The sequence below is a fragment of the Parus major genome, chromosome 3 (genome assembly GCF_001522545.3).
Source record: "Parus major isolate Abel chromosome 3, Parus_major1.1, whole genome shotgun sequence".
Classification (NCBI taxonomy): domain Eukaryota; kingdom Metazoa; phylum Chordata; class Aves; order Passeriformes; family Paridae; genus Parus; species Parus major.
This window is the reverse complement of record NC_031770.1, coordinates 36115036-36140782: the sequence shown is the minus strand read 5'-3', so window position 1 is coordinate 36140782 and position 25747 is coordinate 36115036. Positions and strand designations below refer to the sequence as shown.

The window sequence follows — 25747 nt, the reverse complement described above, 5'->3', positions numbered from 1 at the left end:
ATGAATTATAACATGCTGTTCTTGAGCTAAGTAGCTATTCTGGAAATAAGCTTTTCTTCAATTAGGTTGTTAGGAACACATAAGAGTTGAAAATAAAAGTGTTTTAAAAAATTAAAATAAAATCACTTCTTAGTTATGTTACTAAAATAAATTTTAGAAATCTCTGCATGACATGTGTTACCAATTATTTTAAATCCTCCACACGTTTATCTGCTGCCTCTCAGATGAAGCCACAGTTTTGCTGGGGCAAAGTTTCATAGGTCATCCACCATGGGTATCTACACAGGCTGGCACTATTCACTAAATAGCAAACACCCCACTTCAAAACAGAGAATAAAGTCTCTCTTCTAACATGTTATCTTTCTAACAACTCTTACTAAACCCAGTAAAACAAAACAGTAAAATGTAATGGGTAAAAAACTGAACAGTGTGTACCTCACAAGCTGCCAGAAGAGACTGTGACTGTAAATTCTCACAAATCTACACAGACACTTCCACAAGATATTGGTCTTCTATAAGCCTTTACATGTCATCAAATTAACTTTCCAATACTATTTAAAATACACCTTTTCACCAAAAGGATACTAGAAAATCCTCCTCAAATATTAGTCTAACAGTTTCAGTGTAGTAGGACATGTGTAGTATGTATCATATGGAGCAAAGAATTGACAACTTTAATGCCAAATGGTAGCAAGAACACACAAATCATTTCTCTTGGACTTTCTGTCACATGTAAGCTACAGATAAAGGCAGCTGGCTGGCTTGCCAACAGGCTGCCTTGATTGTAGGCAATTGCCATTTTTAACCAACACTACTCTTTGATAATGCCTGAAGTGCTTGAATAAAAAGCAATGCTAATACCTACAACGCTACAGTAATTCATCATCCTAAGTCTGAGTAAAATTCAGTCAACGTTTTTTAAAGTAACTGCTTTAATTTTTCACAATTCTAAATAATTATGCTTCCTAAATTCTTTCCTAGATAGGAAAATCTGTTAGAATAATAATTACATAGTGGGTCTTCTTACTGAATTTCCTTTGAATAACCTATTGTTTTGAAATATATTGGTCAAATTTTTTTTCACTGCTTTCACCAGAAGACCAAATAAAATTTGAACAAAATGCTTCTGCTGCTTTTTGGAAGTTTCAGCATATATGTAATTGGAAGCTTCTGGACAAACTCAATTATCTAAAAACATTTACACAGAGTCAACACAGTAAAGCTGGAAAAATTTTTGGTAGGAAATTCCAATAGGAAAAGTACCAAAATTCAAGAGGCAACAATTTAAGCATTAGTGCAATTGAGTACAGAATATCCAGGTCACTGTGATCCATGCTGGAAGTTTCAGAATTTGTGATTAAATATGAAGGACCAGATACATTTATTACTCGAAGACACCACTTAGTTCACCTGGAGAAGGCTTCAAGGTGACCCCATAGGAGTCTTCCAGCATCTAAAGGGAGCCTACAAGACAGCCAAAGAGGGACTTTTTACATGGACAAGGACAGGATAAGAGGGAGTAGCATTAAACTGAAAGAGGGTAGATTTAGATTAGATAGGGGAAGAAATTCTTTACTGTGAGGGTGGTGAGGCATTGGCACAGGATGCCCAGAGAAGCTGTGGATGCCCCATCCCTGCAAATGTTCAAGACCAGGTTGGATGGGACTTTGGGCAACCCTCTCTAATGGAAGGTGTCCCTGCCCATGGCAGGGGGGTGGAACTCTAAGATTTTAAAGGTCCCTTCCAACCCAAACCTTTCTCAAATTCTATGATTCTGTTTCCTTATTCAACACAGATACTGCTAAGTGCTCAGACACAAAATTTTTACACAAAGATATGCACTTTCACTTACAAGTATGCAACTTTGAACTTCTCATTTGTAACAGTTTGAATGAACTGCTTTAAAAGAGAGGCAGGGCTCCAAATGAACAGTGACTATGAACCTAAGTATTAAATGACTGCTTCTCATAGTAAGTTCTGTCATTCCTGTTCAATGAATGATCCCTTGGGAAAAAACTAAATGTAATGCTATAATTAAATATATATATACAGCACTGGAGGAGGAAAAAGCATGAAGATATTATATTAATTTGGGCATTTACTAACTCCTTATTGCTTCATTTTATAGTTACAAATTACTCATTGTCCTCCCACTCCTTACAGAAAAAGAACTCATTTCAAAACTAGAATCTGGAATAATTTTGAGTAGAAACAGGACACCTTACTGAGAAACTTCAACAGTGAAAGAGACAGAAACCTCATGTGCTACTCTATTCCCATCCATTCCCGTGCACACATATCAAGCCTGTTTTACAAGTCTCAGTAGATGTATCAGGACTGAAATACCATACAAACTGCACATGCACCAATCCAACAGAATATTAAGATTTATCCATTCAGCAGAAGCTTCCACTCAGATTAAATGCTTTCATTCTCCAAGCCAATGAAATATTGGAGGTTGGTTAGTTTAACTGCAATATATCCCACTCACAAAATAAAACTGCAAAAAACACCAAAGTTTCACTGAAGCAGCCTGGCAATCAAAGTGGTCCTTCCTTTTAAATACCAAGCTTTCATCACCTTAAATTGCAGTGCTAGGAGCTATTCCTCACCACAGCTACCTGAAAAGCAGCATTCCCCCCAGTCTGTCCTTTATTGTGGGTTTTTGCTTTTAATGGCTTATCCATATTGTATAAAATTTTCAGGAAACATGATTTGTTCCTTGCCTGGGCTCACTCTACCAAGCTTCAGCTGAATTGACAAAGGGAGCACATGAAGAATGTGAAATAATTCATGGCAAAGCTTAGTAGCTGTAGTACAGACACTGCAACTTATTATCTCTGAAAATGCAGTGTTTACAAAGTTCAGCACAAAGTTGAAAATAAACAGATTTACAATTTTACATTATTAGAAATAATTTATTATTAAGAACAAAGCAAACTGATGTGTAACCAATGTCATCTGAGAACCCAAATTCTGTCTTGTGTACTAGAATGCTTTTCCTGCTACAGAAATGCACTTAAAATTTTCCCAAATAGGGCATGTGACTATTTTCTCTGATTTTAGGAAGAACAGATATTGTTTAAAAACATACTGAAAAAGTGCAGTTCACCACTTTAAATATGTATTTCTTGATATGACATTCTGTTTCATGGTTTCATTTCTAAATACCAAGTCATCTAAATAAGAATTTCCACACATTTTGGATTAACAGTAAGTAAAGAAGTTTAGAACAGTGACTTCAAAGCAAAAAGCACAAGTTAAACATGACTCAGCTGTTAAAAATATAACAGGTTAATGATCTTGGAAGACACAAATTATATCAGCTCTATGTGTCAGGAAACATCAGGACAAGCCTAAGCTAGTGAGAGGCTCTAGTTCAAGAACAGATATGAAAAATTATTTCAGTAGTATAATTTTAAACTCTGATTCAAAAGCTCCTGAAAACTGTGATTGGTGAAAGAATTTAATCTACAGCTATAGGATTCCTCTTCTCTATTTATTAAGAAGCTCATGCAGCATTCGTATTTTTAATTGGAGAGCCTTTAAGCGCTAGTTCAGACCTTCTTATTCTTCTGTGAATATAACAAGACCTAGAGCTGTACTAAACACTTTTTGTCTTTTAAATGCAGTATGGAAGATAGCTAACAGGCAGGTTAAAAATCCTTATCCATCTGTAGCAACTTGCTTTTATACCTTTTTCAACACAAGACTCCCTTATCTTTCCATCGAATGCTATTATAGGCTGACTTTTGTTGAATGTTTCTAGCAGCCCGTTGTACCCAGTGCATCAGAGCTGCATGGCCTGGGGCCAGGAAGGAAGGTGTGGAACACGTCTTCACAGGTCAATTTCCGCTCTCCAAGTTTTCAAGTATTTGAGAGAAGGTCATGTTACAGCACAGATTTACATAGCAGACAAATTACATCTATGCCTGTTCTCAGCATTTCATAATTTCAATAGAAAAACTGGGTCAAATGAAAGGAGGGAAGAATAACCCTATCCTTTCATACTAGTCAGAAAATTAAACAAGAAATTTACTTTGCTGGGGTTCTTGCCAAAACATTGCTAAAAATCTGCATTGGCAGTAAAACATGAATTAAAAATATAATATTTACCATTCCTTTACAAAATACCTTTTTTTTTTTGTGCCTCCAAACAACCACAAGCAAACCCCAAAATTTGTACTGTTCTTGTTTTAAAACACTGGTTTTACTAGCAGTCCAAAACATATACATTTTTACAAACATGCACACTATGAAGGAATGAGTTTGTAACTTCAAGGGCTTCCCCCCACAGTCAGACAGTCTAGTAGAGTGTTAAAAGAAGGAACTGCTTTTTGTATTAACTGTCCAGAAGAAAAGAATAATAATTTCGAACGGTTTTCGCTCCCACCCTCAGAGCACGAAATGCACTGCACTTGAAAATCGGCAATATTGGCCAGCCTCAGCACTGCCTGAACTCTATGTTTATTCTAGACAGAGACTAAAATTACAGTGTTCATATTTGGCATTCTTTAACTAGAAATTTGCAATTTTTTTTTTCCCCCAGAAAACAATGCTGTGATATTTTCAGGGTAACTACAAAATTACTCTCTCAGAGCAGTTCAAGGTATCATAAAGTGAAACAAAAAAATTTACAGTGTTCTGGTATGCACCCATATATCTGTATATTTAAACTTGGAAGGCAAATATGTGCACACAAATGCCTTTATAGTATATAGTGAAAATATGCTAATCATCATCCTAGATAGCTTTCAGGATTTGTTTCAGTAGAGTCAAAGAGTTGTAGGATTTAGTCTGGCATACTGTTGATAATCTTACTGAGCAAGCAGAAAGAATAAACATTAACAAAGAAATTACTGGCTTCAATAACTTTAATTAGGCTCAACATTATTTCAGTTTCTAAAAATGCCAAATATGAAATCTGACGTACTTTCAGCAGTAAGAAAAGTTTTAAGCTGCTGCATATTTAAAAAGGATTGTAGTTTTAAGGAACTGCTGAACAGATTTCTGAATACAGAATCACTATTAGCTGTTCAGTAGGTTTTCTGTGCATTTGGTACATACTAAACAAGTAAAAAAGAGGAAACACATTTTCCCTATTTACTAACACAAACTCTGAGGGAGGAATTTTACCGAAGGCTTCAGCTTAGCATGTCGCATCCCTGCAGCTGAAAATTCAGATGAAAAATATGGGAGCTTATTTTCTCTGACACAAAAGGAACTTTTGGGAACATTTCTGAAGGACTCCAGAAAGCTTGTCTAACATACAATGGTTCCTGCTCAGCACAGCCGTCCAAACAAAGAGTAACAGATGCACAACTGGTATTAATAACAAAACATCTCCTCCCTCTGTTAGTCAAGAGAGGACAGCTAAGGACAAACACAGTTTCAGGGTACTTACCTACTCGGAAGTTAGTGGCTGTCAGAGTGTCAGCAGCATGGCCGTTTTCACTGATGAGGGTGGTTGTATTTCCCTTCTCACAGTTGTTCTGACAGTTGCCTTTGGTACAAGTCACTTTACAGATGCTGGGTGTAAAGACCACCTTGATGCGACCAGTGTGATTTCCCACTGTCAGCGGAGGCAAAGAAAAAAAGAAAAATAAACAGATCACTTTGGTATCCATTGATTTCCTTCAAAAAGTTTTTGGGAGAAAAAAAAAAAGGCGCGGGGCGGGGGGGGGGAAGGCGACAGGTCTGCAGGAGGAGGGCAGTCTGCAGTGCTCTCTCTCATAGATCTCCAGTGGTGTCTCTGAAACAGGAGTAGGAAGCTTAGCAAACAGAACTCCGGGATCCGCTCCAAAACCACATTTAAAGTCAAGTCACTGGAGTGGGATTAGTAATCACAATGCTGCACTTTATTCACAGGCAGACAAAGAGCAATACCAAGGGCATGACAGCTTAAATAGCCAACCCTGACAGGCAGATGTAATGTAAAGAGGCTGGCTGTGCACCTAGAGGTGAATAAACTCTTGTGTGTGCCTACATACTTTTCCTGTTTCTGCACTTATTAAGTCACTATTTGTAGCTCGACCCCTGGAAACGTTTTAGGCATGCGGCACGTCTGAAAACATCTGTCTCAAATCTCCTGGCACCCCAGCCTGAAGTGGTCAAACCTTGTGACGCAGCAGCCTGGACCCATTTTTTCTTCACAGTTTTTTGGCACTATTTTTCCACAAGAGTTCACATACTAGAATTAGACTGAGCTCTACTGTCAGCCTTAGTTTTAGTAATAAATACCTCAGAGAAAAGACTGAGGAAGCATCAGTGCTTTAAAATTCTGAGATCAAAGATTAAAAAAAAATGGCTAGATTCTCTTTTTGTATGTACTTCCCTGTAGTCATTTTAAAAAAACTTGACGGTACTAAAGACTGCACAAGCACTAATTTGTAATTTAGCTAATTATAAGAAATTCTTGTTACAGAATTCTATTTAAAACCAGATGTATTTGATTCCATATCTAACAGCTGAAGGCAAAAACTGGATTGAAACTACTTATTAGGAAAGACGGGGAAAAGAAAAGATTCCATCTGCAATTATTTAAAAAGAAAACATTTTGTCCTCTACATACTACTAATAAATTCAGTAAGTTCTCAAAAATATATAATAGCATCTTTGTGGAAACTATTAATAACTACTTTCGTATCAAACCTAACAATGCCAAGAAATGACACACAGAGAAGAATCTCCTTCTTCCTCATGTCATAGAAATAAAGTTGCTGGATAGTTGCCTAACCTAGGTCATGAAATACCCTCCAGACAAACACTTTTTTGAAAATATCAAGAAAATCTCAAAAATCTTCCTATTTCCAAAGAATATAAAGCTTTCTTATTACTGGCTCTTCATAAACAAATAAATTTGAGCAATTGTGCCTATTGTTTTGTCTACAGTAAAGGCACTATTTGAACAGCAGCTGTAGTACAGATGCTTCCACCTTATTCTCCCTAAACAAGGCTTAGAAAAGGAAGAGCCCTGACAAATACAATAATAAAATATTTCAATCAATGGCTAATATTGTGATTTTAGGGGGTTTAGAAGACATCTTGGATTCTAGGACGCTCCCTATTTCTTACAAAAATAAATACACCTTAACCAATAAAGAGACATAAGTGACCTATGAACTGCTGAGGGTAGAACTTTTAAGTTATGCTTTAAAAAGCTTCACGAGCAACATTGCCATCTTTGTATTTTACTTGCATGATTTTATACATATATTTTCCTAGAAAAGATTCCATTTTATATCTTATATTTTCAGACATTTTAGCAATATTTTTCCTTTAGGATGTGATCTAATTAAAAAAACAGGGTTAGTTGAGTCACAAAAGTCGGTCCTGCCTACACTGTAGAAACAAGTATTGGGGGACCTAGACAAGCTTTCTGGCTTAGCTAAAAAAAAATAAAAACAATTTGGCTTTGTCATTGTTAGAAGGGCAGAAAATGCAGAGCTCAATATGTGATGGAGCCCACAGTGCAAACACTGAACCTGAATGGAAGTCACATGGTTTGTGTTGCACCAGGAAGGAACATGGGAGAAAAGTGGAGGCCATGTGGTCTGATTCTTCTGCCTGACACCCAGAGATGTTTTGTACAAGCCTCCTACCGAGACATGTTCTGTACAACGTGTGTCCACAAAGAACAGAAAGTTTGACCACTGCCTGACCATAGTCCCACCACAGCAACTTGGCATAATCGTGGTCAATGAGTTACAGGAAGTATTGCCATTTTCTATCTACCCAGGAAATGAGAATTTGACGTGAAATTGCGCAGGGACAGACGGACAGGTTTGTTGTCCTCACCTCCCCAAGGTGGGACACCTTTCATTAAGTCTTGTCCCCTCAGCTCTGCTGAGTGTTGACCTGGGACATGAAGCTCATTAATGCAATGGCATTCTTAGTGCTGTATACACCTCTGTGTATAACACAGGTGTGCAACAGCTCTGCTGTTAATGCATTTGGCACCAGCAATCCAGAAGAAACATCCATATGTGCAGCATTCAATAACATGTGCTGTTCATGAACCCAAGCGGCTCTTTTGAATGTGACCCAACTTAAAGTGCACTACATTGTCTGCACACCCAGCTTCAGGCCCACAGTTGTAAAGATGAAAACAGTAAAGATGAAACTAAACCATCATTTAATTCTCCTTCACAGTACTTTCTACTATGATGTTGAGTGCTGAGCTGTAGTAAATCTTGGGTATAGCATTTACAACAACAAAAAATTTTAAATAATTTTTATCACATAGTTTAGATTTAACCAGAAAATCCTGTAGCACAATTATTATTTTAGTAAAAGAGATGCCTCAGTATGAGATTCAACAGAAATTGTAAAATTTGCTTTCCAATGCTTTTGGATGAGAGAATATTAGTATCTAAGTTTGGGAGTAATAGTAGTCAAACAGTACTTTCAAAAACAGACATCAATATCTAGAGAGCTAAAGAGTATCCCTGATACAATATTTCAATGGAGATTTTCAGGAAGAAGTCTGAAAAACAACATGATGGAAGTCCTAGCCCCTACAAATACTCAAATCATTATTCAGCAAAGTTTTTCATAGAATATCAATGAGTTAGAAGGTACCTACAGAAAGATGGAGTTCAACTCCTGGTCCTGCACAGGACCAACCTGTAAGTCACACCATGTCCCCTAGAGAGTGTTGTCCAAGAGCCTTTTGAACTCTGTCAGGTTTGATGCTGTGAACACTGCCCTGGGGAGCCTGTTCCAGTGCCCAACTACTCTTTAGGAGAAGAACCTTTTCCTGATACCCAACCAAAACTTTCCCTGTCACAACTTCAGGCCATTCCCTCAGGTCCTGTCACTGATCACCACAGAGAAGAGATCAGTGCCTGCCCTTCCTCTTCCCCTCAGGAGGAAGCTGTAACTGCAGTGAGGTCTGTCCTCAGTCTCCTCCAGGCTGAACAGACCAAGTGCCCTCAGTTGCTCCCCTTATGGCTTCTCCTCAAGGCCCTCCCTGTTTTCATGACCCTTCTTTGGGCACTGTCTTAGGACACTTTATAGGCTTATTATACTGTGGCACCCAAAACTGTGTTCAAGAGCACTGACCCTAAAATGTAGCCCTACAGACATCCACTAGCCACCAGTCACCAACCTGACGTAACCCCATTTACTACAACCCTTTGTGCTTGACCTGTCAGCTGCTTGGTCAACCATCACATGATGTGTTTATCTAGCTGTGTGCTAGTTATTTTGCTATAAAGGAAATTCTCAGATATTCCTGTTCTGGTAGTTGCAAAGTGACAGAAATAAGACACCGTCATATTCTTTATACATGGGAAGATTTTCTCCATCTTTCTTAGATTTATGAAAACAACAAAACCACTTAATTTGTCCTCCCTCCCTAGCAGGCCACAGCTTTTAACTTCAATTCTTTTGAAGACACTTAGGATGGATACAAAGCCAATTATGGCCTCTGAGCTAAAAACTTATCAGTGTTTGAGGAGGTGATTCAAGGCAGAGATATCATTATCATTCTTTTCTGCAGCTGCAGAGAAGTCAGCAGTACTATCCCTCATAGATTCTGAGGCTTATAGACCTTAACAGTAAACTTAGTATACACAGATTCAATTTGAAAAAAAGACCACCAAGCCCTTCTCCTGAAAGGAAGCTTTTAGCAGGAGCTTCAGGTTTAGACTCTGGGATCTCCTTGAATCTCCTCGTCTGCAAAGAGGAAAATTCAATTCTAAATGGGAAACTATTCTTCAATATCTGTTAACTGATTTTGCATTATTCATGCCAAACCCCACAATTTCATGCTAGGAAAAGACCAGTATGGCTATAGCCTTGATCTCTTTTGACTTTGGACTAGCTCATATTAAAGGACAGTATATTTTTAAGGAAGCATACGGAGTATTCTCTTCAAACTCCAGAACTCCTACTGATGATGCCACTGTGACATAATGGCACGACAAAATCTGCAACTTAGATTATCTCAAATCCACTTCTGGAAAAAAATTGATAGTGCTACAACAACACACCTGGAATATTTTTTTTAAATATATATAGACAGAAGTATATCAAACTCTTCTAGACAAATTTTAAAACATGTGGAAATGAAACACCTCACTATGCTCCTAAGTATAACAGCAGACTGAAGAAATACAAATATGAGACCAGATAAACAAATGAGCCTAATGAAAAAAAAAAACAGAAGTAGATGATGCAAACACCAAATAAACAGCAAAGTTACTGAAAAAAATGGCCAAACTAGAGATAGACTCAGATTGTTGTTTTAATAAAGACAAGACAATCAAGATGACTAATAGTGGATAAAGCTTCATACCTCAGCTAGACAGCAATTTCACGAAGATATTCAGCCAACAGCGCCATCATTCTGCCTCCTAATCCAGGCTCACTCATATTTAAGAACTCTGTGATACATTTGTCAAAAGATATGAGTGGAAGAATGTGCCTGTAATTTCCAAAATCTATAAAACTCTTGAGACAGATTTAAAAAAGAAAGATGTCTGGATAAAGTGACAGGATTTTAGTTGAAAGCTGGCACCGTGTGGATGTGATTTTTTTTTCCATCTCCGTAAGTCACTATGATATAATATCATGAACACAGCAAACTCCTGCTGTGATAAATTTATGATTTAGCAACAACTGCAGGAGAAATGGAAAATATAAGCAAAAGGATTTCTTAATAGAATCCTTTCTTCCCCCAGTATTCATTATGACAAATTTTTCCCCCCCCCCACATTAGCAAGAAAGTTGAAGTAGTTAAGACAGGGCAGGTGGCAGGTTTTATGTCCAGGTGGTCACAATACACAGCCACATCTGGAAAGAATTGTAATAAGGGGAAGGATTCCTCCTCAACCTCCTGAGTCACTGTGTAATGCAACTCAGACTTTGTTTCTTTCTAGAATAATTTCTATAAACACTTTATTTCCTTGGGTTTATGGCTGCTCTCACAGCTCCAATATTCTGCCAATATCCAATAGCTGCAGTGGAGCTCAGATGATTTGTGCTATATCCCTGTTTTGCAGGAAGACAATGGGCTAGCAACACTAATGAAAGCAGGACTGGTATTGAGTTAAATAGATAACTACATAGGTCAAGGGCGCAAAGAGAATAAAACATTTTAATGTGTCAAAAACATTGATGTTATTTGTGTGATGGTTTTGTGCTTCACAGTGATCTAATCAAAAGCATTCACAATTAAAAAAAAAATCACAAGCAGTGGCTTCTATCAGCTGAATACACAGTGTAGCTTACACACACATCTCCCATATTCCTTGTACACAAATTTCTAAAGCTATTTTAATAAGGCAGTTTCAGGGGGTTGTTGTTGTTCTCAGTTTTTGTGAGTTTTGTGGTGTTTTCTTCAATACCTTCACTTATGACTATATCCTGAGGCAAATCTAAGGAAACAGAACTAGCAGAACTATAGACATTCCATCAGTACCTCCAGTAATGATATACAGTACTCTCTTTTCATGACAATCTACTTCTGCACTGATCCCAGTATGTTTTCATATATTTATCTACACAGTGTGTCATCAGACCTTAAGTTTATATTTTAAAATTACATTATTTTCCCAATGAAAACATTACCTTAGGATATTTCATGTTTTAAAATTATAACCATGGTGCATAAGGAGAGCATTTAAAATTAAATCTTCTAAAATCAAACCAAATCAGCTTTCAAACAGCTAATAGATTCAACATTTTAAATTCTTAGATGACCAACACCCTCTTTTTTCTTAGCTAAATACTGGCACAGGAGAAAAAAAAAAAAAAGGAAATAAAAAGAAGGAAATTACTTATTTCCTAAAAAAGAGGTCTCCCACTTATTTCTAAGTCTAACCAGTCTGCCTGGTTTAGTTCTTACACTAGGTATGTTTGTTCAGCTAAAAGAAAAGATGACACTATATAAAAATCAACCATAAAAGTAATATAGTTCAGCCCTTAGAACTATTGTCAAATGACCTTTTTACACTTTTGACAATATACGAGGAAGTTCTGTCTTGTCACCACTTAGTCATCCATTTAAAACAAAAGAAAAAAACCCAACAAAACAACAAAAACCTAGTTCCCAAAGATCAGAACAAGTTGAACTTAGCTGTCATACAACATAGAAATAGCATATAGATTTATAATGCTAGCATTATATGCTAAAGAAAAAGGAGGGGAAAAAAAAGACACTAGATTACTAGATTAACATACAGGCCAGAGGCAGATCTTCCCTAAATTTCTGATTACACATTGAGAGAAATACAGCCTTTAAAAGGCACAGAAAGGGCTGAAACAGATTCTGAGAGATCACTTAATCTCCCCTATCTTCATCTTCCAGAATAAAACAGCAACATTAAACGAAAGGTTTGTCCAGACTATCCTCAAACCCCTTCTATTATGCAGATTCCATAGCCTCCCCGAAGAATTTATTCTAGCACTTCAGCCTCTCTTATTACAGAGGTATTCCTAATACTTAACCCACATTTCCTCTGTAGCAACTCCAGCAAACTCTTGCCCTGCTTTATCTACAGCAAATTTTAACAAGACATTATTCATCTGTGGACCATTTTCTAACATACTTGAAGACCACTGCTGTCAATCTCCCTTGGTCTCATTTTGACCAGACAAAAATCACCTAAACATTCAGTCCAACAGCCTGTATTTTACAGATCTCCATCTTTTTTTGTTTTGCTTTTGAAATCAATCACTTGGTCCTCATCTTTCTTCACAAACCCTGTCCAAAACCACACTATACTGCAGCTGAGGTCTGATCAATGGTGGGGAGAGCAGCCAAATTACTTAACGCAGCTTCAGATAAAATGCTTCTATGATTTGAATTTATTTCTGTCTCCCAACAATGCACTGATACTTCATACCCAGAACCAATCTGCAAACTAGGCCAAAGGAGCACACATCTCCCAAATCCCTTTCTGCTCTGTTGATACAGGCATCATCCCCTGAACAACCTTAGCAGGACTAAACTCAGCCCTTACTCTGCTCTGAGCACAGCAGTAAAATCTTCTGCATTCAAACCTTGCTCATCTAAAAATCATGCAAAATATAAATCTTATTCTTTCTGTAACAGTCACAAGCACAAACAAGTCTGAAAACTACATGGATTAAATAAAGGCAAGGCACAGCTGCTGAGTAATTTGATTTTTGGCTTCAATATACAATGCCTACCTTTGCTCTTACCAGAGACTTGGTTACTGTTCCCTAGTACACCTCAAAGCCAGTTCTCTTTTTGCATTGAGAGAAATTAGACATGTCAATGAAATTAAAAAGAAGATCCGGATTTATTTCATCCAAGATCCAATAACTTCTCTAATGCTTAAAAGTATACCCCCAGTTCTGCGTGAGGTGAGGTGTATGTGTGCACATCCACCCAGTCAAATATTTGGAGCAAGATGACAGTATGGCAAGCTGTACTTGATTTAACATGTCTAGACAGCTGTAGGAACACACTATTAAAACGTAATTAGTTCAGCACTCCTGCTTTTTGTTATTTCTGTACTTCATGTTTTTGCTGCATTTGTATAATGTTACATGTATTTCATTAGTTAATACAGATTAACCTTTGATATTTCCTCAGCTTTCAAGTACTCAGTTCTACTGTCCTGATGCAAAATAAAAGGCTTCCAAAAAATCAAAACACCATCCAGGTTCCTGATATAGCAGTAACTGAAGAGGGATATGCACTGATATTTTTGTTGCCATTCTTACTGCCACTATTGCTAATACACACACCTCTCCAGATACCTATTTCTGATTATGTCACTACATCTTCACACCACTTCCTCCCTCTGTCTCGCTCAGAAGCTCCTACCACAATCTTCTCCCTGCAGTCAGAACTGAGCTCTCAGACTTTCTGCTTCTGTCGCCTCCTTGTGTTTCTCTACCCTCTTTTTAAGCCCTGCCTGCTTCTTCAGCATGCTTGACAAACAGGAAAAGAAATAATCCAGAATATTTGAAGCTTCCTGGAAGCATCAGGTAAGAAGCTTCCAGGGAGGAAGATGGTAACTGAAAAGAAAATAACTGGAAAAGTATTTTTCCTTCCTGATTATCACAGGGATACAATCTCTTCCTTGCTCCCTGTCAAAGAACTGAACAGAGAATTCCAGTGTCTTCCTCATCTCCACCTCCACCACACTCCAAAACACACAAAAATTTTTAGTAGTCTATTCTAGGAGAGGCAAATAACCCACTCTTCAATTATCTTAATCTCAGTTTAAAATAGAGGTGAGTGTGAACAGTGTACTGTTTGAAGTCATTTACCACAGCTATACTTGTTTCATTCAAGTAGGCTTCCTCTATTAATTTTGACAAATTCCAAAAAGCTCTCTACTGTCTGCAACACAGTTTTTTTGTGTTTTCTATGGATGGCTTCACTTAAAAGTACCAAAGGAGCCCATGCAGGTGTAAGTACTGAGATTGTTTAGAAAGACCTAACTGTGTTTACATGGAACAAGCCCTTTGCTGATAAATTTTCTCATTGACACAGCCTTTTTAGAGCAAGAGAGGAATTCACAGAAATTACATTCCATTTTTCCTGTGGAAACCCATATTGTACAAGTGCACAGATTTGAAATCTAAGATCTCTGCTAGCAGGTTTTATGAATCACCCTTTGTCTTCCTTGTCTTTACCACTATGAATATTCCTTACATACAATCCTCAGGCAATGAACATCCTATCTTAAACTACAGCCATTCTCTCTGGTAATGAGAAATGTAACCATCATTTCCCTTCACATAGATGAGAGTGAACCAGAAAAGGGTACCAAACCAAATAAATGAAAGAATGCAGTGTGGTGTGATTTCTGATGGAATGGCCTCAACTCATTTCAATAAACTTATTGGGTAATAATTATTTAAATCTGTACTGCATTTCTTTGGCTTAAATAAACTATATTTAAACTAGATCCACAAATGTTTATGATGATAAAGAGCTAAATTTTAGCCTCAAGTTATAACGCTTATCAGTCCTAGGTCTCTTTCCCAAGGGATGAGAGAAATTATTTGCATGGAGCAAGCAGTACATTGAACAGGAGTGTGCCTAACCCATTCAAAAGTAAATCTGATGACCTAAGACTGCTTATTTCAAATCCTTAGTTCAAAACTACTTTGTTTAGGGCTCAGACACTTTTCTTTGAAGAACTATGTGACTTCACTACAGCTGGGTTCCAGGCACCACTATGACTGCTACAGCAGTCCTTGGGGAGCTTAATCCTGCAGGAGAGCTCAGCTGACTGTACTTCTGAGGATAGGCAGGCAGTCAAGTGCTTCAGCTGCAATTTCAATTATCAATTACGCAAAATATTATCACCCAGATGGCCTGTCTTTCACTGAGTGAAGTACTTGTCCTGAAACAGAACTTCAAGCTCTTCAAGAGCCTCATGTTTGAGCTCATATCAGTGCTTCAGGTTTAGGGCTGGATACTACTCCAGCTGTAAGCAGAGCTTTCAGGTGAACAAGCCTTTTTAAGCTTCTATTCAAACCATCATCTTACAAATGTTCTTAGGTACCTAAGCATATCTGGACCCAAAAGGCTTTCACTTCAGTGATACGTTTAAAAAGGCCCAAAAGCCACACTTAGACACAGACATATACCTAAGGCACAGAGTTATTCCACACAATCCTCATCTCAGCTCTAATGAAGCAGCAGCAATTTTGCAGCCCTCCACAAGCAATCTTCCACTGAGGGAAGCTGCTGCAATGCACAGGCTGACAATGAAGTCAACATCTTTGCACACAAAGATGCAGGAGTTTTACCAGATACTAGATACAATGACACATTACTAGATACAATGCCACCGTCCACTTTATCAGCAGGACTCTTTCACAAGGAGGTCTGAATTTGGTCTTCATACACTGGGAATGAGACTCATTCCCACCTGAAATTATGGACTCACCTGAAATTATGCCTTTTGCCTAGGGTTATTATTTAGGCTTCTTTCACAATAATAATACAAATATTAGACAATAGTATTACAAGTCTCAAGTTGGAAGAGCATTAATTCTCCAGAAAATAAATTATTTGGATAAGAGTTTTCCCCTCCCAACATTTGCAACTTCCTTGAATGTGAAAAAAGTCTAAATTTAAGAGTCAATGTTTATCATTTCTAGAAAGAATAGGGAATAAAAATTAAATTATTAGTACCTTACTGAAGTATATCCAGTTGACATTTCATTTCCTGAAAGGAAACAGCCAAAAAGCACTATGGAAGTCAACAAACTGTAAACAGTGACAAAGGACAGGACATCATGGAATTAAATTTAAGTGAATGCAGCCGCCTCTGCATGCTGAATCACCATTAAAAATCTTCTCTCTCAGCAGTACATGAAAGCCAAGATCTTTTTTTTTCCCCTAATTTTCTGAAGAGGGAAAAAATGACAACAGACAAGGATGTCACTGATTCTGAAATCTCAGTTTCATAGGGTAGGAACCTTCTTGCAGTTATTTTTTGTCAACGTTTGTTCATTCCTTCTGTAATAGGCAATGGCACTGACAGAAGAGCACTTTCACATCTCCTATGAAGAAAACCAGACTCAGCTACTTGCAACAATCAAAACCAGTTCTTGATATCAAAGACTTGTATCACAGCAACTCTGAAGTTAGTCAGGCTAAGGGACTTTTCATGTTTAATTGTGTGGGTTCAATAAGTCTTTATATCCACCTAAATTAACATTTTTAATCATCATAAAGGCTTTCCCCTACAGAATTTTCTGGAAAGCCTCTTCTTTTCTTCTTGAGAAATTTTTGGGTTTGGAGCCAATACTCTTTCATTACAAAAGTTGAGATGAATTTGTCTCAGTCTGTGTTTTCCCCCAGCACTTTGAACTGATTTTAATTCTATATGCCAGATCACCGACTTGTTTTTCCAACATTCTTCCTCATTCTGCTGTATATCAGCCTCTGTCTCCATATTTTAAAGCATGGAGATGAGAATGCATTTTTGGGTGAATGCAACATTTAAAATAGTTTCTATAAAAGCACCAGCAGCCTTTGCCCGTCAGGCAGACATTTATTTTCTGGTGAGCTCAGGGCCATAGAATCTTTTTAGAGTCCAAAGAGAAAAATACAGTATGTTTTGGGGGGGGTGCTGCTTTTCTGGCCTCCTCAATTGTGAGCCCTTTATGGACACACAAACAATCACTAAGACAGCTTAGCAAGGGTATTCTTAGAATGCCTACAGCAACATATTGAGTGAAATAGTTTGTATTTATACAGAGCTATTCTGTCTCCAAGGTCTTCAAAGAATTCCATAGTCTTTATAATTGCTAAATAAACTGCATTCATTTGTTATTTTTCCAGAATTTATCACTCTATTTTTTGAGGCAAAAGAAAAGTAAATATGCTGCTTTGTTTGCTAGAGTTAGCTGCATTAATGTGAATCTAGATAGCTCAATTTATACCTAAAATTTAGCCTGTTGTTTCCAAGTCCTGCTGGAATCAAAAGTAAACTTTAAATGACTGTTATGAATCACCATGCTGTTCAACAGCAAGAAGAAAAATGATCTTAAATGGGAGAGAGGAAAAGGATGCTTCACACTAAAATTGTTCTTTGAAAAAGCCCCAGTGCTGTTTGACTCCTGTTTGTTGCTGACAGCAACAAAATTTTTTCTTAAACATTTTTGTCTGTCCCTGAAAAATCCCTTCTGCCTCTGGAATGAGAGCACCGGCTTTGAACACATGTGCAATTGATAACACAAAACAAAAGAGTCCCCAGCATTTATACAATTACCCCACTCCCTTGAAACTGACTATGTACCATTTTAGGAGCAATACATGAATGTCAGTGAAACAAATGTGACTCTACATTCACTCCAAATCGACTGTGTTGAAATTGTTCAGTTATTTCTTAATGTTAGTCTTCAAAGTGTTCATTCTGGTTTCCCTCACCTCATTCTGCTGGCTATACCTTGTTCAGAGTGTAGCCTTAAGATCCTCCCTTATCTCCAAATTTCCAAAAACTTTTAGTTGGGAACATTACCACTGTTCAACATCCAGAAATACACTGACAGGCAGAAGTTACAAGGATCACAATTCAATGATCTAGTTAAGACAAGCCAGTGACAGAATTATTTTGCTGATCATGAAGGGCAGTTCCACAAAGCAATATCAAGAATGGTGGAAAGAGTATCTGACCCAGTGAAGACCTGAGGGAGATTTTCCTCCAAAGTCTGAACTTGGGTAGAATGTCAAATCATACAGATGCATCTATATGCAACACATGTCATATCTCCGTGTGCACTTTTTTAAGCAGTAAAAATATTTATGCCTTTTGCAGCTGTTTACCCATACTTCCTGGTGGGGAAATACTATTATTATGAAGTAAGTGTCATTTAATGAAGTCAGAATGGTGCAATTCCACAAAAATAATTTAAATTGGAATTTCAAGGTGACACCTGGGATTTGCTCAAATCAACCTATGAAGTCATAAGTGAAGCCAGCATATGTAATTATGTGTAACTCTTGCAGAAGAGCTTCAGTAAGTTACCAGCGTATTGTGCTGCCAACATAGGAAAGCTCTCATTATATCAAATTTGGAACAGAGTATTCTGCCCATCACAAGTCTTTCTTCCACATTAAGCTTATTTCATGTGTATAAACTTAGGTAAAATATGATGCAATACAATGTACACACAGTTAGAGGAGCTACACGACTTTCAGAGTATTTCAGCTTCATCCTTACACAAGAACTTGAGTTGTCTACAGAATCATGATGAGCAGACTCTTAGAGTCCAAAAGCCATACAGGCGTATTTGTCCAACTTCCAGCCACAACACATACAACTAAGCCACAACTAAGTATAGTGCTGCAAGCCCAAATTCACTAAACCTTATGTAACCTTTACTACTTAAATTCAAGACACATTTTCATTTACTACCTACAATAGAGACAAGTTCTCCTTAATGAATTTTATAAAGAATTTTGGTGAGGACCGAAACCACCCAATCTACCTAAAAGCAAGTAGTTCTCCATAGTACTTCATTTTATAAACTTAACATGTAACTTAAATTGCAAAATTCACATACTTCTCACATTGTCTTCCTGAATAGAGAGATTTGTCTCATTTTCTTTCTTATCCTCCCTTCTTCCTTGGGATAAGCTCATTATACAAACACATGCCTTATTTACCTCACATAATAATTCCAGCTACTATTATTAGTAGATAAATTACTCTTGAGTTTTTCTTCTTCTTTCATTGCATATTGAAGTCACCTCAGTCACTAATACATTTTCTCAACATGCCTCCAGAACAGGGAAGTAGTGGCACCATCACTGTACTTATGAGGAACTGTAACCTGGTGAGAGGGTGTACAGAATTGTCCTACACATGCAGGCAACACCAGACAACTGATTTCAGAAGCAGAAATTTCACTATTTTCAGCTCAATGGGCAAAATGCACAATGCCACTAAACACTAGCTCCTCAGACATCTCAGGCTGGAAAACTAAGCATGTATTTAAATTCATATTCTGTAGAACCATATAGCAACCAGAAGCTGATAGAGTGAAACTGAGAACCTCCTAGCCTCTTACTACTATAATAAGCAGTTCTCACAATAACTGTGTTGAAAGGAATTCCAGAAAGGCTATGTTTAGAATTTGTTTATTATCATATACATTTTACACCAATAGAAATAGCACAGAATTCCTTTAACTAATTTTCTTTGGCATTGCATTTATAAATCCAGGGAGATAAGCACTGATACTTAAGAGGATTCATGCTCAGATCAGTAGTGGTTACTATTTAATGCTGCCATTAAGGGAGTAGTGGGAAATGTCTGAGATAGATGTACCTGAACTACTAAAAAAAAAAATCTTCCTACTGTTTTATGGATTAACAGGTTGCAAATAGAATTTTATAGGTGAAATTTCTGTACTGCTGTCATTGCTACTGTTTGAGAATTTTTCACTCTTAGGTTCCAAATATTTAGGCAGAGTACAGGTGAAGTGTGATTGTACTTTTAAGCAACTACTGAGAATTACTCAGGGTTTGTATCCCACAGGACAAAAGTTCAAAATGCTTGACAGTAGAAATGCTACCTGCTGCTGGCAGGTAACTCAATTTCACATCCCACAGTGATTTTAAATGATGTGATTGCAACCCCAGTGGCTTACTGAAATTTAAAGCTCTGTTAATGTGATACATAATCTTACAGTAAAATTCAGCTTAAAAGCCAAAAGAAGAGACTATTTGCTGTCTTTAAAAGAGGACTACACTGCATGTTCTGAACATTATCAGAGAAGTGAAACTGATTACAAATGCACCCGAGTAAAAATTCCAGAAGGCATCCTGAATTCATTGTAATTGAAAAGTGTTTAATGAGACTTAAACTTTAACATTTCTTAACCCAGTGTCTCCAAAAGCTCATCTGACAACACTGAGACAGAGCATTTAAACATGACTAGCCTCCTATAAATCAGATGCCCAAAAAGCATCTGGTCACATCTGGCAGTTTTCTTCCCAGTACTTCTGCCAGGACAGACCTGTCTCTAAAGGTAACAAAAGACTGACACTTTTTCCAGTTTCAAGACTACCTATTTTATATCACTGGATTGAAACTATCTATAAAAGTCCAGAAAAATCAAAACCAACTTCAGCTACAGAGAGAGAAGTAAGTTTATTCCATGGGGTACATTTTGCTGATCTCTGGCACAGTGTTAATATTTTGAAGTAAAATGCATAGAAATGCTAATAAAAACTGAACAGAATGAGTAGCTTTCAACTCCATGTTAATTGATAGCTATGTGCTCTTGGTCAATGCTACCAAGTATCACCTAGCTACTATTTCTTGTCATCTCTAAAAAAGTTCATTTAATGTTACCATAAAAAAAGAGCTGTGAAGCATTCAGTACTAACTTTCTGGCTTCTGCTTTTTAATAAAATTATTACATTTTCCCCCTCTTCCTTTTCAAGTATCTCCACAAAGCCATTGCCAATTTCTTTGCTCAATGAAGTAAGAGGCTGTCTCATTGTTCATTAAATAAGATTGTACATTTAAGAGCAATAACAAAACACCATGAGATCCTCAGCCGCTCTCACAAATTAACTACACAATCAACATCAACCATAAATATGAACTAATTCACAGAGTCCATCTCTAGTCAAAACAGGACTAAGAACTGCACATTTATGTTTAGAACAGAGCACCTGAAATGAAGTTTCACATCCTAATCCTACCCTCCTATAGTTAATTCAAACATCCCTAATATTAATATACTGACAGCTGAAATTTAGAACACAATTTTAATGAAAACTAGTGGTCTTCTAATCTTCAAGTTCATTCCAACACCTCCAGAAACCAGAAAACCCAAACAGATATGGCTGGCCAAGTTGTAGGTCTCCCATTCAGGCTAGCAATACATAACCCTAGACTGTAACAAAGTACAATTCAAACTGCACTCTGTACTAGCAGATGTCTCAACTGCTTCATCAGAAGTTGTTGTCACCGACTCCCACCTCACAGATGCAGAAAACAGGTAATGGGACGGGGTTTTAGGCTGACAGAGAGCTCAGAATCAGAAATTTTGACACCATCCAAATAGCTTGCATTTTACCTCTGAGTCAACACTTAAATCATGTCTGACCTTATCAGGCCGTAGAAAATCTTTTTAGTACTTGTCCTCTGTCTGTTTTAGGACTCATAAGCTTTTCAATAAGGGTAGAACGTTTTACTAATTCACTGCTCACTAAGGGGCTTCTTAAAATTTGGTAAAAAACACTCCTGTCTTCAGTTCCTGATTTTCCTTCTTCTAGTCATGTCCCTCAGAACACTGTAATTAACAGTGGGGCTCAAATAAGCTAGAAAGAGCTAGAAGCACAGGCTCCTTTGTCTTACAGCTGCATAGAGTCATCTCCTTATGCTGCCATAGAAGAAAAAAAAACAACTCACAGAATCCATCTATTTAGTTTATTATCATATACACTTTAGACCAATAGAAATAGCATAGCTATTATTATAGCTTGATACTTGTGAGCATATTGAACGTAGAATGACTTAAACAGCCTTAAAAATGGGGGCAAAATAAAAGATTTTTTTTCTTTTTGGCCAGAATCCAACCTGGAACACTCAGACCAAATACTGGAGAACCAGACAACCTGGAATTTGTATACTCTTTGTCTAGTAAGAGTCACAAAAGATGGCACACAATCCAATTCTGGTGGCCATTAATATTTTATTTGAAGGAAAACAACTGCTGACTGGAAAAAAAGCAGTATTATCTTATTTACAAAGGAGACTACTGCTTGATGTTGACAGCGTAACTGAAAAAAAATAAATCTTTCTGAAACTTCTGAGAAAGGAAGATAGTGCTTTGTAAGAAGTATACTTCACCACTCTGAAAATGGTAACTGAAAGACCTCCAGCTGGCCACTGTTCTTCCCATTAGAGCCAATAGTCTCATTTACCATCTACAAACTGATACTTGAGGAAAAGGAAACAGGGAGTTGTATTTAAGTGTAAATGGACAGACCATAAAGATGTGCAATGCAGAAATGCAAGCATACACAAAGGAATTCTAGATTAAGATTTAGGGAGATAGGCTCTTTCCAAAAACCTCAGCAGAACAAGTTTTTTTGTGCTCAGCAAAGGAAATCTGTCAGGAGACTGCAAGTACCTTAGGGTCTCAATGTTAATCAGTCCATTATTCAGCTGCAGGAACTTTTCTCCAAATCAAGCCAGCAGACGTTCTGTAATACCTAACCCATAATTCATCAAGCTCTTCATCTTCTAAGCCAAAACTTGTCCTCAAGCTCTGCACACAATGGGGCATGAGCCAAGGCCACAAGCTGGGCACCTACACAATCTTTTTTTAATAAATATGAAGCAGAAACTCTCAGGCAGCCTCCACACTGTGCACAAGTTCATAAACACGTAATAAATTAAATACAGAGAAAAACAGTCACCAGTGAGACCACAGTCCTGAACTCCAGCTTTCCAAAAAGGTATCCATCATACTGACAACTGACTACACTCATAGATGTGCCTATTCTAGCAAAGCATTCACAAAGCACCCTTTTCTGAATAAATATTATCTAGAGATAGCATGATGAATTTTCAACAGTGAAGCAGGTTCAATTTTTTTCTCATCCAGGAAATCTGTTTTGTTTCTCCACAAAATGCAGAATGTTGGAGCACTTGCTAATCTAAGAATTCTCATGTATAGTTATTTTAACCTTTCTCTGTTGTTACTGAAGAAAATTTCAAGATCTTAAAAAAAGGGGAGTGGGAGCTTTGTGAGGGGAGAGAAAGGAGTATGCTTTTTGTAGTTGTACTCACATCGTAAAGGTGACACAGGTTGATCCTGGCCCAGTCTCAGTGGTAAGGAGCCCTCAGTGGACTGCTCTCCTGAGATCACTTTTTTTACTGGATAATATTTAGGCTTAATCACATATTCCTGTGTTTGGCCATGATGAAGATTCATCATTAGTGTCTGAGATGAAAGGGGTATCATCCTGTTTTGGAAAGAGATAAAGACAGAATAATGTAAGAATTAGTAAATTAGACTTAGAAAGTACTTGTAAAAAAATTGAAGACAACTTCAACTGTACTCCAAATTCTCAAAACACAGTTTGGGAAACCTACTACCTTACAAGTAAGCACCTGATTTTCTGAACACCCTCATTGTCTTGTCAGCTCAGTAAACTCCTAAGAAAGAAAGACTACAGGGATTACATAACTTTATTTTTGACAGGCAAGGGAAATATCACAGACAGCTCAGAAAACAGAGGAACACAGAAGATCCCAGATCAAACCAAGTTGCAGCTCAAATTTGTTAACACACAGAGCTTTCCAGACAGGTCAAAGAAGCAGTGATGCATTCAAACCTTATTTCATTTTTTACAACTCTTCTTTGTCATTCCATACAAGGAATATTAAGTAGAACCTAAACCCAGCTGACTTTCCCCTTCTGTTCCCAGAAATCATTTCCTTCTTCACCGTATCCCTCTAGCCAAAGAGCAAAGCACTGCTCCTCTTTCCCTTTCTCAGATTGTTTCCCACCTAATCAGAAGGTCTATGTCCCAGAGTCACATTACTTTGCCCATCCACTTTCTCTTTGCCCGCACTACTGAACATCTCTGACAAATGTCCCATAACCACATGTGGTTTAAACATAATGACATGTTTAAAAACAAAACCATTTCCCTTTCCTCCTAAAAAAGAAGAGTCCTTCAAGCTCAGGATTTCCTCACTGCTAATCCTGACTCGTATGGTTAGATCATCCCTATGACCTCAGCTTCACACTGAACAAGGCCTTACCAACTTTCAGTAACAATTCCCTCCTCTCCCTATCAAAAACCCCATGGTTATTTAGTGACCATCAGCAGTAGGAATAATTTCTTCACTAACAAACTGGCCTTCACTCTTCCAGCAATTAATAAGGCAGCAGATTGGGCAGCTCCTAGCTACATGCAATGAAACTGCAAGCTGCTTTGGGGCCCCAAGGCTGAAGAATCCCACCACCTAGCAAGTAATAACACACTTCCAAGTAACAAACCTACTAATAGCATGCCTTCAAGCAGTCATAGCTACTGCAGATCAGACTGTAAAGACATCCATGCCTCAGAGAGCAGAATCAATTACTAACCTAGTAACAGTGGCTATCAGGACTACATTGTCCTTCGCTCAAATGACGGCATACAGAGCAGGATGCTGTAAGCCTCCCTTAATTCATTCTCAGCTGAGGGTCTGTAATTAGTATGGTCTTCAAAAATGGAAAAGTGGGAAAGACAAGTTATGAGATTTGCAACAACCATCCCTCGGAGCTGCAGCTCTGCAGGGTAAATAACTGTCCTCTGAGAGTAAGTCATGAACCCTATATTATAAAAGACAGCTGAGCAGCACTTCCCCACAGCGGTGAGACTGAAAAGTTTCAGCTAAGAACTGATGACTACTGCATTGTTTTCTGACATGTGAAGCCTGAGCCAGCCCCTATCTCCAAAGCAAAGCCTAACTCCTTGGGCATGTTATTCAAGATGCTTAGTAACTGCTGTAGCCAATGGATTTGTGGTTAGAACAAACAATGGGGTTTTGTCCTACACAGATGCTCTTTTTCTCAAACTGATCCAAATTAACAAGAGCATTCATTAACAGTGACATTCTAAGCCTCCCATGTAGAACAGAAACATAACTGCTCAGGCTGTCTCCAGGTCAGTATTTCTAATACAGTACTTATGCAGGCTCATGACATTCAGCAGAAGTCCTTTTGCCAGACTACGAGAGAATACTGTTTTTTCTATGTTGTCTTTACAGTTCCTACCAGAAGATCTAAAGAGAGCACTGGCACTGGAGGTCAGGCTTGGAATTCAGTAGAGTCTGATAAGAACTATGACCAGAAAACCCTCAGCCTGAGATAAAGCTGAAGTCATTGCCTTCACTACTGCTTACATATGAATTTCATTTCTTTGTAGAATCACTGCAATCACTCCAGCATAACCTTTTTTTTATAACAGACCTCATTTGATGCCTAAGCAAAAGAACATCCATTTCTGGTTTTGGACATAAAAGAGTGACTATACTGAATGTAGAAGCAGGACTTGACAACAGATCAAAATACTAGATTATAGATGCTGCCATTTAAGTGGCTGAGTGTTTTCTGTTAAGGTTATAACCAATTATAAAGCATTAGAGAATCTCAGAATGGTTAAGGTTGGAAGGGACCGCTGGTGAGGTCAAGCTCTATGCTCAAGCAGGGTCTTCCTAATGATCTCTGAGTAGCAGTCCCCTTAATTACCTTTGTTGCCCTCTGTTCAAACCCACACCCA

The 25747-nt window shown here is 37.7% G+C and overlaps 1 protein-coding gene across 8 annotated transcripts in view; it reads right to left on the bottom strand.

Annotated features, from left to right (window-relative positions):
- Positions 1–25747, bottom strand: part of LTBP1 (latent transforming growth factor beta binding protein 1) — a 186577-nt gene that overhangs the window by 114744 nt on the left and 46086 nt on the right. For 7 of the 8 annotated variants that reach the window (XM_015621750.3, XM_015621752.3, XM_015621751.3 and 4 more), the window contains exons 4-5: positions 23262–23437; positions 5405–5572 (exon numbers count right to left, since the gene is read on the bottom strand). In XM_015621750.3, coding sequence (XP_015477236.1) covers positions 5405–5572; positions 23262–23437 — 344 coding nt within the window. Of the gene's footprint in view, positions 1–5404; positions 5724–23261; positions 23438–25747 lie in introns of those variants that run through there. The other variant, XM_015621757.3, reaches the window with a different exon arrangement.